General features: G+C 38.4%; 1 protein-coding gene and 1 non-coding gene across 2 annotated transcripts; one reads left to right on the forward strand and one right to left on the reverse strand.

Annotated features, from left to right (window-relative positions):
- The first annotated feature begins 1,290 nt into the window (after nucleotides 1-1,290).
- Nucleotides 1,291-10,960, forward strand: LOC145163634 (uncharacterized). The gene is made up of 3 exons (XM_079082448.1): nucleotides 1,291-1,881; nucleotides 10,070-10,358; nucleotides 10,611-10,960. Exons 1-3 carry the CDS (start codon nucleotides 1,291-1,293, stop codon nucleotides 10,958-10,960), a joined length of 1,230 nt encoding a protein of 409 aa, XP_078938574.1.
- On the reverse strand, nucleotides 1,675-1,781 carry LOC145168097 (small nucleolar RNA R71). The gene has a single exon (XR_013741685.1). It is a non-coding gene; the product is annotated as a small nucleolar RNA R71 (small nucleolar RNA).
- Nucleotides 10,961-16,504: the final 5,544 nt, after the last annotated feature.

Genomic DNA, 16,504 nt, shown 5'->3' on the forward strand with positions numbered 1-16,504 from the left:
GAATTGTCTTGTTAAGCTTGTTAAAGACCCTTCTGTGTTGGCAATAATTATTTTCTGTTAATTATCAAGTTTATTAAGTTGCATGAACATCTTCTTAATTGCTTGTATCATATGGTTTTTGTGAAAACAATATTATATGCCTAGTATTAGTGAATATGAACCTAGGATTAACAAGAAAATAAGTAAGTTAATGTGTGAGCATGTGTGATTAACAATTATACATGAGTTGATTGAATTGATAAATTTAGTTAACTAATATTACAAGTCTTACTTGATCCGGATTGCATAACTAGGAAACTTATTAGTTTAATCAATTGGCCACTGTTTGAATTAATTTGTTTGCAAATGATTAGTAGTAGTGCACATGAATCTAATCACATTAGAAATCGGTAACCAATGATGAATTAATCCATTTCACTTACCATGAAATCAACCATAGGAATAAGTGAGTCGAATCTAAACAGAAGTCTCTTTTATTATTGAATCTAGTTACATTCTATTTCCTTTAGTTGTTAATTGTCTTTGTTTGAGTGTTAGTTAAATGCTTAAGTTTCTAGTCTTGGAAAACTAAAGAAAACCCTTCTTTTTATTACTTGTTTTTATTTAAGATAATTCTAGTAGTTAGTTTAATTGTTTCCGTTCCATTTGTTCGATACCTTACTTTCTTGAACTATATTGCTAATTGATAGGTACACTGCCTTTCGTGTGTTTAATTTGTGTTAGTAGGATTAAAACTAGTGCATTTCACACACATCAAGTTTTTGGCGCCGTTGCCGGGGAACAGTTCTAATAGTTACTTTAATTGCTAGTATTATCGATCCTTTGTGTGGAATTTATTTCATACAAAGTTACTAGTTTTTCTATTTTAGATTTAGAATTTTAGGTTTTTTTTTCAGTTTTAGCGTTGAACTCGTCGAGTCCAGTCGACTGAACTCGACGAGTCCATCGCGTTTTTCAGTTTCATTTTTCCTTCGTTTTGTTCTTTTTACACATGTTTTTCTGTCTTATTTCAGGGAGTTTATGACATGTGGATCAAACGCACCTTTGATCCCACCACTTGAAAACCCGGAATAAGCTCTTAGGAAGAACAAGGAAAAAACCGTAGGAGAATCTGCAACCCTAAAGAAGTCACCATTTAAGCATCTCAAGTCCGTTTTTAGCAAGAAAAAGGGAAAGCAAGTGGGAGAATCCAGCACATCACTGAAGGACGAAGACCCTAAGAAGGAGGATACCGAGTACGAGACAGAATTTGAAGAAGAAAGTGAGCAATAGAGCGAACCCAATAACACCATGGGAGACATCTTAGACATACCCATTGGCGAATGGAAAAGAAGGATGCGTGATGATACCGGCCCAGGAATCGTGCAAGCCCCGATTCCAGCAACTGCCAACTTTGAGATGAAAGGTCACATACTCGTCCAACTCAAGGACATCCCATTCTACGGGAAAGATCACGAAGACACATACAAGCATATCGATAAGGTCAACGACATAGTCGAGTACTTCAATATCCCAAATGTGCCTCGCGAGACCGTTTTGCTTCGTATGCTACCAGTCACATTTAACGGAGTCGCAAAATATTGGCTAAAATCACTCCCTCCAGGATCCATAACTACATGGACTAAAATGCATGAAGAATTTATTGATCAATTTTTCCCTCCCTCAAAAATAGAAAAATTGAAGAAAGCCATTGCAAACTTTGAGCAACAAGTAGGCGAGTCACTTTATGAGGCGTGGGAAAGGTACAAGGGGTTGTTGAGGAATTGCCCCCACAATGATCTTACTATTTTGCAAGAAGTCTCCATCTTCTATGATGGAGTGAACATGACAACTAGGAAGCTCATTGACTCCCAAGGACCACTCACGAAGAAAGCACCCGCGGTCATTAAGGAGCTAATTGAAGAATTCTCTAAGCACTCTAGAGAATATCATAACCCAAGGAATGACTCGAATCGAGGGGCGGTGAACTCGGTTTTCGATAATATGGCTGCGGTGATGGCTAAATTGGAGAGTATGGACCGAAGAATGACAAAGATGGATCTGTTCGATAAGGTGTCTAAGTCCATAACTATTTCTGGTATGTACTTGACCCGACCCGACATGGTCCATTTGGGTTGCATGGCACCATGCAATTGGATAAACTAAAATGAGAGAAATAACACTTATGGTTTATTAATATATTATAAGTTCTAATATATTAATAATATTATTTAATTAGTTTGATCAAGAATTAATTTAGAATTAATTAAGTGATCAAAAGATAACTAATTAAATATATGGGTAGATTATGTAAATCTTCCATATCTTATATAGTGGGCTAAGAGGCTCCATGGATTATCAAGTTGGGTTCCACCCATAGGATGCTCCATGGATGCTCCATGGGAGTTACAAACCCATGGGTCATGGAAATGAAGAGTCATGACACATTAGGGTTTACATGGTGTAACCCTAGATGTGTCAACACTATATAAGAAACCCATTCTCCACCAAAATTAGCTACACATAAGAAACAAGAGGGCTAGGCCGATTTTAGAAGTGTGTATTCTCTCTAAAGTCATTCCAAAAGCATTTGGTGTTGTGTGAAGCATTTGAGGCATCACACTTGGGGTGCTAGGCTCACAAAGTTTCAAGGATCATAAGCAACAGCAAGGTAAGTTATTCTATCTTTCATGCAAGTTAAAATTTGTTCCCCATGTATGCTAGATAGGAATATAACCTTGGAATTCAACTTTGCATGATAATTAGACAAACATAGATCCAAGGTTATTAGGGTTACATGTACACTTAGGAAGTGTTAGAATGCTCAAAACCCATCAGTGGTATCAGAGCCAGGTTCGTTTGTTGTTGTTGTTTTTTTTTTGTGCAAACAGCTTGAAAAAAAATCGTTTTTCTGTTTTCTGCTCGTATGAAAGTTTGCACATTTGTTGCTGGAAATGGACTAGAAACATTACCCTAAACTGTTTTGATGTTTTAAAGATTGTTTTAGATGGTGTAATGTTTATGCTAATCCATTTACAATGGCAATTATTAAAATTACAAGTTTTTTTAAGTGTAATTTTTTATTCTTGAAAGTGTTCATATTCATGTTCTTGAACTTATGAAGATTAGATGATCATAGGAATTGTTTGTAACCTTCATGGTAGTTTAATTCATGATCATAATGTGTTTTAATGGAGTCCATAACTTGTCCTCAAGTTATGGAAAACCAAAAGTCTCACTTTTATTAAAGCCATTAAAAGAACACAAGAGTTATAAAAATGAAGAGTCTTCATTTTTATTACTCAATTAATTCATAAGTTATAAGAAATGAAAAGTTTTGGAAGTTTACAAAACTTGCCCTCAAGTTTTGGAACATGTAAAGTCTTGATTAAAACTTTAGTTTCAACCCTTAGAATTTTAAAAGTTAAAATTCAACCCTTATACTTTATAATATTATAAGTTACTAATATATATATGTATAACGTCAAGTCGTCTTACCGCTAGTACGCCTCATTCACGAAGCCGGTCTATAAGGGGGGTATAAGGTTGTTGCCTATAAAATGGCAACTTAATGGGTGTCCACTCTCACCCACCGCTTCCTTGATCGGTGGAGGGTCGTTAGCCGAACGGGTAAGACAAGGACTTATAAATTCTCATTAAAAGTATGATGAATATTATAAAGTAACTAAATGCTTTTATTAAATTCCCAATCTTAGTTACTTTAGGAAAATGTGAATAAGGTGCTAATCCATGAAATTACACTTTACACTTTGTTTAAGTCGTTGGTGGAGCGTGTGTGGTTAACCGGCACACTAACTTGGACTTAACAAGGTAGGTAAAGGGTGACTTAAGGTTTACCATAGCATCGGTGGATCGTGTGTGGTTTACCGGCACATCGATTGAGTGATAAACCTTGAGGGTACCAAGTGAATTGCATGGTTACTTCACACCTCGTTTTGTGATCCTCGGTATCCCAGTCACAAAACTTGGAGGGCACACTCGAGATTGAAACATGCCTTTGAAAATTTCATTGAATCTCAAAAGAATCTAGGAATTTCTAAGAACCAATTAAAAACCTAATATTTATATTTTGTTTTTCATGGTGGAAATTGGTGAATCGTCATTCACCTACCTTTCAAATATGTTATAGCTTGGATTACGGCATACCTCTTCTATGTTATAATATATTGTGATTGGATTCTAGCCTTAATATTACATTTGGGTGTTTTATTAAGGACTCTCTTAATATCTAAACTAATCTTGTTCTCTTCTTTCAGATGTCTTCAAACAATGCTGCTTCTGGCTCTAATCCTAATGGCTCCTTTACCCTTATGAACTTGTGTGGGAAAGTCACTTTTGATGGATCCAACTTCAATGAATGGATCAGAAACATCAGGATGATTACCCGCTACGAGGACAAAGAATATGTCCTTGACAAGAAGCTTAAGGAGATTGATGAGACCACTGCAACTCCCCAGGAGATCGCTGACTTCCGGGCACATGAAAGGGATGCTACAAAAGTGGCATGCATCATGTTGGCCACCATGACAGCGGAACTCCAAAAGTCCTATGAGGACTTCTACCCTTTTGAAATGCACCAAGATCTGATGGAAAGATACCATCAAAGTGCACGACAAGAGAGGTATGAAATCATATGCTCTATCATAACAACCATGATGAAGGACGAGGAATCAGTCACGAGCCACATGCAGAAAATGCAAAGGTATGTGGATCGGTTGCTGAAGCTTAATGTGAACTTCCCTGAGGAGCTTGCAATAGATATCATTTTGCACTCCTTACCATCGTGCTATGATCAATTCCGCATGACATATCACATGAATAAGGAAGAGGTCACACTCAGCAAACTTTAGGGACTCCTCAAGACCGCAGAAACAGGTCTTAAGGGTAAGTCGGTTGTTAACACTCCTACTCCAAACTCCGCCCCGATTTTGGCAATCGGGAAAGGTAGAGGGAAGAAGAGGAAGAGCTCTTCGAAGGGTACCAAGGCTAGGACCCTTGATGGCTCTTCTTCAAGTGGAACCAAGAAAGGTTTCGTCACTCCTTCTTCTGACCCAAAAGAGGCTGAATGCTTCTATTGCAATGAAAAGTCACATTGGAAGCGGAACTGCCCAAAATACCAGCAAGATGTGAAGGATGGGAAAGTTAAACCCAACCATGCAGGTATTTACACTATCTTATATAATAACTCACCCCATTCTAACTCTTGGGTCCTTGATATCGGTTGTGATATTCATATCTGTTCTGATTTGCAGGGACTAAGAAGAAGTGAGAATGTGGAGCATGGAAGAATAAACTTAATCATGGGGAATAGGAAAGCTTTACCTGTCACCAAGATTAGAGTTTATACTTTATTGCTAAGTAGTGGGTTTAGTTTAGATTTGAATAAGTGTTGTTATTCGCCAGAAATGGCAAGAAACATTATTTCCTTTTATGCATTGTATAAACAAGGTTTCACCTTTTCATTTGATAATGAAGTTGGTTCGATTAATGCTTTCTTTAATAATGTTCTTTATTTTAAAGCATTACCTTGTGATGGCGTGTATGAAACTGTATCTGTGGTTGATAACTTAGGAAATAATGTATTGTGTATTGATTCTGTTATTGATAATAACTTGGATAAAGCATCATTATGGCATTGTCGTCTTGGACATATAAGCAAGAAACGCATAGGCCAACTCCAAAAGGATGGAGTATTGGAGTCATTTGACCTAAAGTCAGATGATAGTTGCGAATCATGCTTACTTGGAAAAATGACAAAGTCACCCTTCACAAGTTCTTGTGAGAGGGGTGAAGGTTTGTTGTATCTTATACAGACGGATGTGTGTGGGCCCTTCAAACATGCCACAAGGGATGCTAATCGTTATTATTTGACTTTTACTGATGATTACAGTAGATATGGATATGTCTACTTAATCAAGCATAAGTCAGAGACTTCTGAGAGGTTTAAAGAGTTTAAACAGGAAGTCGAGAATCAATTGGGCAGGAACATTAAGATGCTTCGATCCGATCGAGGTGGTGAGTATCTTAGTTCAGCGTTCCTCGACTATCTTAGGGAATGTGGGATTGTCTCACAATTGACACCTCCCAGGACACCGCAGTTTAATGGTGTAGCTGAGAGGCGTAATCGAACCTTGTTGGATATGGTTCGTTCCATGATGAGTCGAGCTTCGCTACCAATCTCATTTTGGGGGTATGCCTTAGAGACTGCCGCCCATATCCTTAATCTAGTTCCCACAAAGAAAGTTGCCAAAACTCCTCATGAGATGTGGACTGGTAAAGTACCCAAACTAGACCACATTAAGATTTGGGGTTGCAAGGCTTTCGTGAGACGCGAGACTCATGATAAGCTCGAACCTCGAAGTGAGAGGTGTATTTTAATCGGCTACCCACAGAAATCCTTTGGTTACCTCTTCTACAGACCTAGTGAGAATGTGGTCTTTGTAGCTAGGAGGGCTTTCTTTCGAGAGAGAGAGAGTTCATAAGCCAAGGAGACAGTGGGAGGCAAGTTGACCTTGAAGAAATTCAAGAGTCAAGTGGTGAAGGAACTTCAAACCTTAGCACTCAACTTGAGGAGGAAACTCCTATTGAGCCAATTGACAAGTCTGTACCTCTGAGGCGTTCCACAAGGGTTAGGAATGCACCTGAGCATTACTATGGATTCCATATTACTGCGGAAGGTGATACACTTATCAGTGATGAGACACTGATAGGTCTGGATGAACCTAATAGTTACGCGGAAGCCATGGCAGGCCCTGAGTCAGCCAAGTGGAAAGAGGCAATGGACAGCGAGATACAGTCCATGTATGACAATCAAGTTTGGAACTTGGTTGAGAATGTACCAGGTCGTAAGACTATAGGGTGCAAATGGAATTTCAAGAAGAAGACCGACATGGATGGTAATGTACACACTTATAAGGCACGACTGGTTGCAAAGGGTTTCTCACAAACTCCGGGAGTTGATTATGATGAGACCTTTTCTCTAGTGGCCAAGATTAAGTCTATTAGGGTTCTGTTAGCCATAGCCGCATTTCATGACTATGAAATATGGCAAATGGATGTCAAAACCGCTTTCCTTAATGGAAATTTGGCTGAGGATGTTTACATGAGTCAGCCAGAGGGTTTTGTCAACACAGAGTACCCTAATTGAGTGTGTAAGCTTGAGAAATCCATTTATGGGTTAAAGCAAGCACCTCGCAGATGGAATCTTTGCTTTGATGAGAAAGTCAAGGAATTTGGCTTTTCTAGGAGTGAAGATGAATCTTGTGTATATGTCAAGGCTAGTGGGAGTATAGTTAGCTTTTTGATATTGTATGTGGATGACATACTACTCATAGGAAATGACATCCCAACTCTGCAGGAAGTTAAGTCCTGGCTTGGGAAGTGTTTCTCTATGAAGGACCTAGGAGAAGCTGCCTATATTCTAGGGATAAGGATCTTGAGAGACCGGAGTAAAAGACTAATTGGACTTAGTCAGAGTACTTACTTGGATAAGGTGTTGAAGAGATTCGGCATGCAGGACTCCAAGAAAGGAGAGTTACCCATCCAGAGTAATGCCAGATTGAGTAAGACACAAAGCCCTAGTACTGAGGCTGAGATAGCAGAAATGAGTCGAATACCTTATGCTTCGGCTGTAGGATCGATCATATATGCTATGACATGTACTCGACCTGATGTAGCCTTTGCTTTGAGCATGGTTAGCGGGTATCAGGGGAACCCTGGCAAGGCACACTGGACTGCGGTAAAGAATATCCTCAAGTACCTACGGAGGACTAAGGACTGGGTCCTTACCCTCGGTGGGAGTGAAGACTTGAGAGTTGTAGGGTATAGTGATGCTAGCTTTCAGACTGATAGGGATAATTTCCGCTCTGAGTCAGGCTGGGTCTTTACCTTAAATGGAGGAGCAATTTCTTGGAAGAGTTCCAAGCAAGAGACAGTGGCTGATTTAACTTGCGAATCAGAGTATATAGCAGCTAGCGAGGCAGCAAAGGAGGCGATATGGCTGAAGAACTTCATTGGAGACCTTGGAGTTGTATCAGCTATTAAAGAGCCAATGGAAATTTTCTGTGATAGTGAAAGTGTAGTTGCCTTAGCCAAGGAACCAAGGGATCACGGGTGATCCAGACACATCGACAGAAAATACCATTTCATCAGACATCGAATAGAAGAAGGACCCCTCGTGGCAAATAGGGTATCATCGGATGAGAATGCAGCAGATCCCCTCACGAAGGGACTGACTCGGGTTAAGCATCTCCAGCATGCTCGGAGCATAGGGCTGAAGGATGATATTAGATTTAGTAGTTAGATAACCTTGAAATTTGTAAAGTGTAATTGACATTAGATGATGAATAAAAGGTGTTTTATTTATGAGTAAAGTGTTGCTATCTCTTGTCGATCGTTTACTATATTTCTTTTGCATGTTTTGACTTCCAGAATAATTATGTTTGGTATATCATATTATTCGAACCTCCACAGTCAGTCATATGTCGGAAGTAGGTATGAATCAAGACTGTCATGATTGGTTGCAGAGGTCTAAGTTGTTGGACATGGCTACAACACTCATGAGTGCTCATAAGTTCTGAGCATTGGACTCAACCCACGCTCACTGGAATCACTTCATGGAATTTATCTCGAGTGACCGTGAGACGGTAATATCATATAAGTCTTCAAACCTAGAGATATGATTTGTTACTTATGAGTTGGTTATGCATTGATTGTACGTTAACGCATTGGTAACTTGATGTTATAAAACGTGCTTTTGTGTATAATTCAATGAGTGGTAGAACAAACATATGAGTCGAAGTTTATCTGTTCCTTCTTGGATTAGAAGCTGATATCTGGGCCCCTCAATGATTTTGTTTTCACCTATGTACCGGGCCCGGTCAGAACTAAGTTGATGTGTTCAATTAAGTTCTTTGTCAAACAAATCGGAAATCGGGAAACAAACTGCTGGACAATAAGTAAGACATTATTCCATGTATTTGTCCGGCTGATATCTAGAACAGAGGATTATATGATCACTTATCTTAAATGGCGTATCATCATCTTCTCAGTTCCGAGAGACCTTGAAAGAGCTACGATTGCCGATCGGTTCCTGAAGTATTGCAGTTATAGTTATTAGACTTATCCAAGTGGGAGACTGTTGGATAAGGTGTCTAAGTCCATAACTATTTCTGGTATGTAGTTGACCCGACCCGGCATGGTCCATTTGGGTTGCATGGCACCATGCAATTGGATAAACTAAAATGAGAGAAATAACACTTATGGTTTATTAATATATTATAAGTTCTAATATATTAATAATATTATTTAATTAGTTTGATCAAGAATTAATTTAGAATTAATTAAGTGATCAAAAGATAACTAATTAAATATATGGGTAGATTATGTAAATCTTCCATATCTTATATAGTGGGCTAAGAGGCTCCATGGATTATCAAGTTGGGTTCCACCCATAGGATGCTCCATGGATGCTCCATGGGAGTTACAAACCCATGGGTCATGGAAATGAAGAGTCATGACACATTAGGGTTTACATGGTGTAACCCTAGATGTGTCAACACTATATAAGAAACCCATTCTCCACCAAAATTGGCTACACATAAGAAACAAGAGGGCTAGGCCGATTTTAGAAGTGTGTATTCTCTCTAAAGTCATTCCAAAAGCATTTGGTGTTGTGTGAAGCATTTGAGGCATCACGCTTGGGGTGCTAGGCTCACAAAGTTTCAAGGATCATAAGCAACAACAAGGTAAGTTATTCTATCTTTCATGCAAGTTAAAATTTGTTCCCCATGTATGCTAGGTAGGAATATAACCTTGGAATTCAACTTTGCATGATAATTAGACAAACATAGATCCAAGGTTATTAGGGTTGCATGTACACTTAGGAAGTGTTAGAATGCTCAAAACCCATCAGGATCAATCCATCCATTCCATCCGGGTAGGATGTGAAAATTATAGTGGGCCTCACCTTACTAAAGATTGTGACCTTGACGAGCATCGAAACCGGAAAGTGCAAGTGTGTTACTCTAGTGGCGATAGATATGATGAGGATTGGAAATAACTGAAAAAGGAGTGGCTACCATACGATGAATACAAGAAGGAAAAGGAGGAGAAATGTAGGGTGAAGACAAGAGGTTTCTATCAAAAGGAGGAGCTGGTGCAAGAAAAGAAAATGGATCTTGAAGATATGCTAAAGCAATTTGTAGCCGCATCCGAGAAAAGACACAACGACACCGATGCGGCGAGACGGGAACAACAAGCATTGATGAGAAATCAGCAAGCCTCCATCCTTAACATTGAAAAACAGTTAGGCCAACTTGCACTACAAATCAACGAAAGAGCACCGGATGGACTTCCAAGTAATACCGAGAAAAATCCGAGAGGCGCCCAAATCAACATAGTGACGACTAGGAATGGAAAAATAATTACTCCTCTGACCCCGATCCAAAATGAAGATCCAAAATAGGTGCAAGAGGAAGAGGCAGAAAACCCGAAATCACAAAAACCCGATGCGACTCGACGAGTCGAAGAGAAGAAATTGACGAGTCCACGGTCTGAACAGAAAAATGACCCTCCTTTAAAATCGTATCAACCTCCATTGCCATTTCCAGGCCGAGCAAGACAAGAGAAGCAGAATGAAGACTATCAAAAGTTCCTGGAGCACATCAAAGCTCTTCAAATTAACATTCCCTTCATCGAGGCGGTTGCACAAATGCCTAAGTATGACAAGTTCTTAAAGGAATTACTCACAAATAGAAAGAAGATGGAGGAGGTATCCAAGGTGGTCCTCAATGAAAATTGTTCAGCCGCAATGTTGAACAAATTGCCAAAGAAGATGGGTGACCCGGGGATGTTGACTTTGCCATGCCAATTCGGGAACTTAGCTACTAGTTATGCATTGGCTGATTCGGGGGCGAGTGTTAACCTTATGCCATACCAATTCGTATGGCAATTCATATAGCGAACAAGACGGTGACATTTCCAACGGGGATATGCGAGGACTTATTGGTGAAAGTTGATAAATTCATATTTCCCGCGGATTTCATAGTGTTAGATATGGAAGAAGACCATCAAGTGCCAATCATTCTTGGACGACCTTTCCTAAACACCGCAAGTGCCATAGTGGGCGTAAGAGAGTCCAAACTTACCCTTCGGGTGGGAGAAGAATCGGTTATTTTTGGAGTTGATCGAGCCATGAAACATGCTAAGTATAGTGACGACACGGCCTTCTCGGTAGACATTTTGGACGAATTAATGGAAGAATGGAAAGAAGATAAGTCACGCGAATCACCCATGGCCTTTGAAAATGACTTTTATGCTGAAAGAGACCTGAAGGAGATAGAAAGACTGCTTGAAGAATCTAAATACAAAGAACTAATCGGAAGTGCTGAAAAGGCGACTCGATGAGTTGAAGACACTAACTCGACCAGTCTGTGTGAAGAATCGCGATCAGACGGAAAAATTGGCCTGAACTCGACGAGTTCCCTCTCTGGACTCGACGTGTTCAGTGTACAAAACATGAAATTAGAGCTGGAAACTCTCCGTGCACATTTAGAATACGCATTTCTCGAAGAAGGTGAACAAAAACCTGTTATTATCGCTTCCGACCTTACCCGAACCAAAAAAGACGAATTAGTGAAAATTTTAAAGAAACGGAAGAATGCCATCGCATGGAAAATTACCGATATAAAAGGAATAAGTCCTTCTTATTGCTCTTATAAGATAAATCTTGAAGAAGGTGCAAAGCCGGTAGTGCAACATCAAAGGCGTCTAAACCCGAACATGCAAGAAGTGGTCAAGAAATAGGTTGTCAAGCTCTTAGATGTCGGAATTATATATTAAATTTCCGATACTCCTTGGGTTAGTCCCGTCTAACTAGTTCCAAAGAAAGGAGGGATGACAGTTGTAGCAAACGAGAAGAACGAGCTCATACCGACACGAACGGTAACCGGTTGGCGGGTGTGCATTGATTACCGAAAGCTAAACGATGTCACTTGCAAAGACCACTTCCCTCTTCCTTTTATTGATCAAATGCTTGAGAGATTATCGGGCCATAGCTATTATTGTTTCTTAGATGGGTTTTCAGGTTACTTCTAAATTCCTATTGACCCAATTGATTAACAGAAGACTGATGGGTTTTATACAAAAGAACATCCTATGTGCTCATGCAAACCCTAATGCTTGGATCTAGGTTTCTCTATTGTACATGTAATTCATACAAGGCTCAAGAACCCTGATCTAGCATATGCATTTCGATATTATCACAGAAGAGCAGATCTAGATGATTACATCTTGTAGAACGGCTTGAATCTCTTCAATCTTCTTTCTTTGGAGCTTAGAGTCACAAGTGTCACTCCTCTAATGGCTTACAAACACCACAAGCAAGAGAATGAAGTATGAGAGAGAGGGAAGAGAGGCAAAATCGGCTCTAGGGTTCCTTAGAATCAAGTCTAGCCGATTTTCCTTTGCCCTAGGGGTCCTTATATATTTGTGCTGCTAGGGTTTCAGTCCAAAACCCTAATAGATAGCTTAGGCCTTAAGCAGTCCAAGGAACCTTCTGGAATAAGGCCCCTTTGGACGAAATTGGATGCCCAAGCCTCCATGATTTCGTCCACCATTATTCCTTAGGTTTTCCCAGCCCAAATTCAACTATCATACATTTGACAGTTTTAGTCCTCTTTATTTAATTAATTCCTTTTAGTGACAAAATCAATTCTTTATTAATTCTTGACTAATATTAATTAAACAATATGATTTCTCCTTTAATATATTATTCATATAATATATTAATAAATCATAATTAATCCTCTTTCTCCATAAATCATCCTATCAAGTTGCTTTGGTGAAGGCAACCCAAAAGGACCATGCACCACCGGGTCAAGTACATACCAAATATAGTTATGGGCTTAGACACTAATCCAACAGTCTCCCACTTGGATAAGTCTAGTAACTATAATGTAAGTACAATCCGATCAGCAATCGTAGCTCTCAAACACGCTGTCGAACTCTGATCTTATCAGTAACTTGTCCTTTAGATAAGGGATCATATATTCCTCCATTCTAGCTATCGTATGAACTGAGACATGGATTTTAATCATATTCTCTGTTCACGTGTTGTTTCCCGATTTCCGATTTATGACGACTGACAACAGACTACAATTGAACACATCAACTTAGCCCCGGCTTGGCCAAGCGCTTAGGGTGTCATCACTAAATCATCGAGGGGCCCACAGATGTCACTTTTATCCCACTTTGGGTAAAAGGAACGGATAAAATTCGACTCAATGCTCGCTTGTACTCACTCACCGAATCACACACAACAATACGTTTTATAACATCAAGTTACTGGTGCGTTTACATATAATCAATGTGTAACCGACTCGCAAGATACAGCTCACACATCTCGGTTTCAAGAATATAAGATATTATCGTCTCACCAATCACTCATGATAAAATCCATGAAGCGATCCAAGTGAGCATGGGTTTAATCCATTACTCTAATCTTATAGCAGCACTCATGAACTCTGCATCAAACTTGTGCTATGTCTAAACACTTTAGGCAATCTACAGATGGATTCATGACAGTCTTCTTTCATACCTACTTCCAAAGTATGAGCGACTGTGGAGGGTTTGAATAATCTTATTATTCGGGAAGTGAAAACATTCAAAGTGAAACACAAGAATAATACTAATACTATATGGCCTCAAACCTTTGAGTATAAATAAAACACTTTTATTTAATTATCATATTGATTACTTATTATTTGTTGTTTCGGGTAATCAACTTCTTACTTGAATTATGACAATAATTGTCCCATGCTCTTAGTATGCACATTATGTTTACCTATGGTCCTTACTTTGTGAAATAGTATAATTGAATAACACTCATTTCATAATTCCCAATCCTTACCACAAGTGTGAGAATACCAAATTCTTGCCACTTATAGAATATGTTAGATTCTAACATTTTATGCAACGGTCCTTTCGTAATATCATAGCGCCAAAGACACCAAGACTTTGCCAATGAAATTACAAAGTGCTCTATTGGAGATTGTTACAAGACAATTCCATAGTCATGAAGTCTCACATTCAAAGTACATTCCTTTGAACATCCTTCTTGCATAGAAGTTTCTAATCCAGACATATCGTCCAACTCCCAATGAGGAAACATTTCCATATTTGCCATATGACAACTCATTTTAAATAGAATCTTATCTATTCATAATAATGTCAATATGGTCCATCCATGACTATACTTCCAACTGTCCACAAGTGACCAATCATTGGCGAACCTTAGATTGTCCTTGACAGTTGTTTCAATATTTTAGTCAAATCCGGTTCTATTCCCTTTTTCCCTCTAAATGCCCTAGGCATTTGGAAAATTTTAGAACGGTCGAATATTACAGCATATGCAATCGATCCTATACCCGAAGTGTATGTGCTTTGATAAGCCTTTATCTAAGCTTCTCAAACTCACACACCTTTCCTTAGACAGCTCACATGTGTGTCTAAACTAATTTAGAACTTATATTACTAAGTCCTAAATGTTCAGATCAATTGCTAAATCTCACAATTCGAACTATGAAGAGGGATGTCGTAATCATAATCGAATTTGAGAATGCAATTTACATAATCACTATCTCCTTAAAATCTATCTTAGTGAAAGCGTTTCCTCACAATCATTTTCATGAAGGAGAGAAACCTTATGACACTTAGATTTTATGGTGCATGTATTCCTATCCATGTGAATTTGTCATAACCATAATCATAAGATAATGTTTGTGACAAATCCAAACTATTATGGACAGAACTTGTTCATACTTGATTCTTTGCCATCAAGGGTCCCACCATTGCTTCCAAGTTATTTAGCAGCTCACCTATGCCAGTTAATGTACTTTCATCAAACAGGGTGCTTGCCTTATGCAGTCTATTGAGAACTTGTAGAACTCATATGCATAATCAACTCAACTGGATTGGCATAGAAACAAGAATACGTCAACACGATAGGTTACAATCCTCAAGTCGTGTGCTAGTGTTTAATAGGTTTACTTCTTGATTTGTTCTTGAAACTTTTCAAGATCTTTATACTCCCACTGACCTCTTGACATATTAGATTCTCTTATCAAGAAACATTTCTTGACAAAAACAAATATCCAAGAGTTAGTGTGTGTCTATATCAAGACAAAACCTACACGCAATTCGGTACTAGTTGGTATTTGTCTTATTCAAGACATCACAACTTACCAAAATATGCAAGTGTAAGAACATTCCTACTTAAGATTATGTAACTCAAGTCACAATCTTGGAGAGACTTGATTTTGGAACGAAGTATGATACATCTTATTGACTTAACCATTACAACAATTCTCCATTCCTCTTCTTAGCCAAACTAGTGCACTAAGGTGTCCTTAGAGGATGAATTGTAATATGGTTCCTATAATTACCAAGACGATCATAAAACACGATACAAAAGTACTCTCCATTCTTCTTAGATTTGAGAAACTTTTTATCTTTCTGCCTTCATTGATTCTACTTATTCGTTCTGCCATTCATTGAAATTTTTCAATGATTCAGAATTACACTTAATCTTGTAAGTATAACCACATTTATTGGACCTTTAGTAAATCATGACGAATAATGTTATTATTATTTATGGTGGACTTTACTAGTGCACAACATTGTGTACTAGTTCCTTTAGTCCTTCACTTGACTTACATACTTATGTGAACAAGGAATTAGTCTTAATTACTTAAGTACCAAGATTTCCATACATCATACAATACAAGTTCTATGATTCCAAGTTTCTTTCCAATTGAAATTTGGGCGATGGGAATCTTTCCTTACTTAGAAAATTATGACACTACCATAAATAACATGACTAAGAATCACATCCATTTCAACATTGCTAATAATAGAATTACACAAACATCAATTTTTTCATACATGTCATTGCAAGGATAAATAAATAAAACAAAATCAAAATTTATTTTATTGCGGAAAAATTTGTCCTTACAACACAACTCAATTGAAAAACTATGCTATTACATTTCTTAGCAATCTGTCCTAACTCTAAAGTAGCAGCTCACAAAATCTAACCTTCGAATCCATGCGATCGAAATCCATTTCTTCATGATCAGATTCAACACGCTTCTTTCTTTAAGCTTCCTTTCTTTTCTTCGATTCTACAAAACATCAAAAGTGTAATCTTATCACATAATGTATCAAGAATCAAAAATATGAACTTATAGAGTTAGTTAATGGATTTTACCTGAAGCAGAGCCAAACGTCTTGACTCTCCCATCTCTTAGATCTCTCAGGTAGACAGGGCAGCTTCGTCTCCAATGCCCCTTCTCTTGGCAATAAAAGCAAATTGACTCTTTTGGAACAGCACACGGAACTACTTCAGACTTTGCCTTTCTCTTATGATCAAACTTTTCGACCATGGCATGCCTTTCGTTGTCATTGTCTATCTCCATAGAGGTTTGGAAGGCAGATCCACCAATCA

The sequence above is a fragment of the Lactuca virosa genome, chromosome 3 (genome assembly GCF_052849685.1).
Source record: "Lactuca virosa cultivar CGN04683 chromosome 3, Lactuca_virosa_CGN04683_v6, whole genome shotgun sequence".
Lineage (NCBI taxonomy): Eukaryota > Viridiplantae > Streptophyta > Magnoliopsida > Asterales > Asteraceae > Lactuca > Lactuca virosa.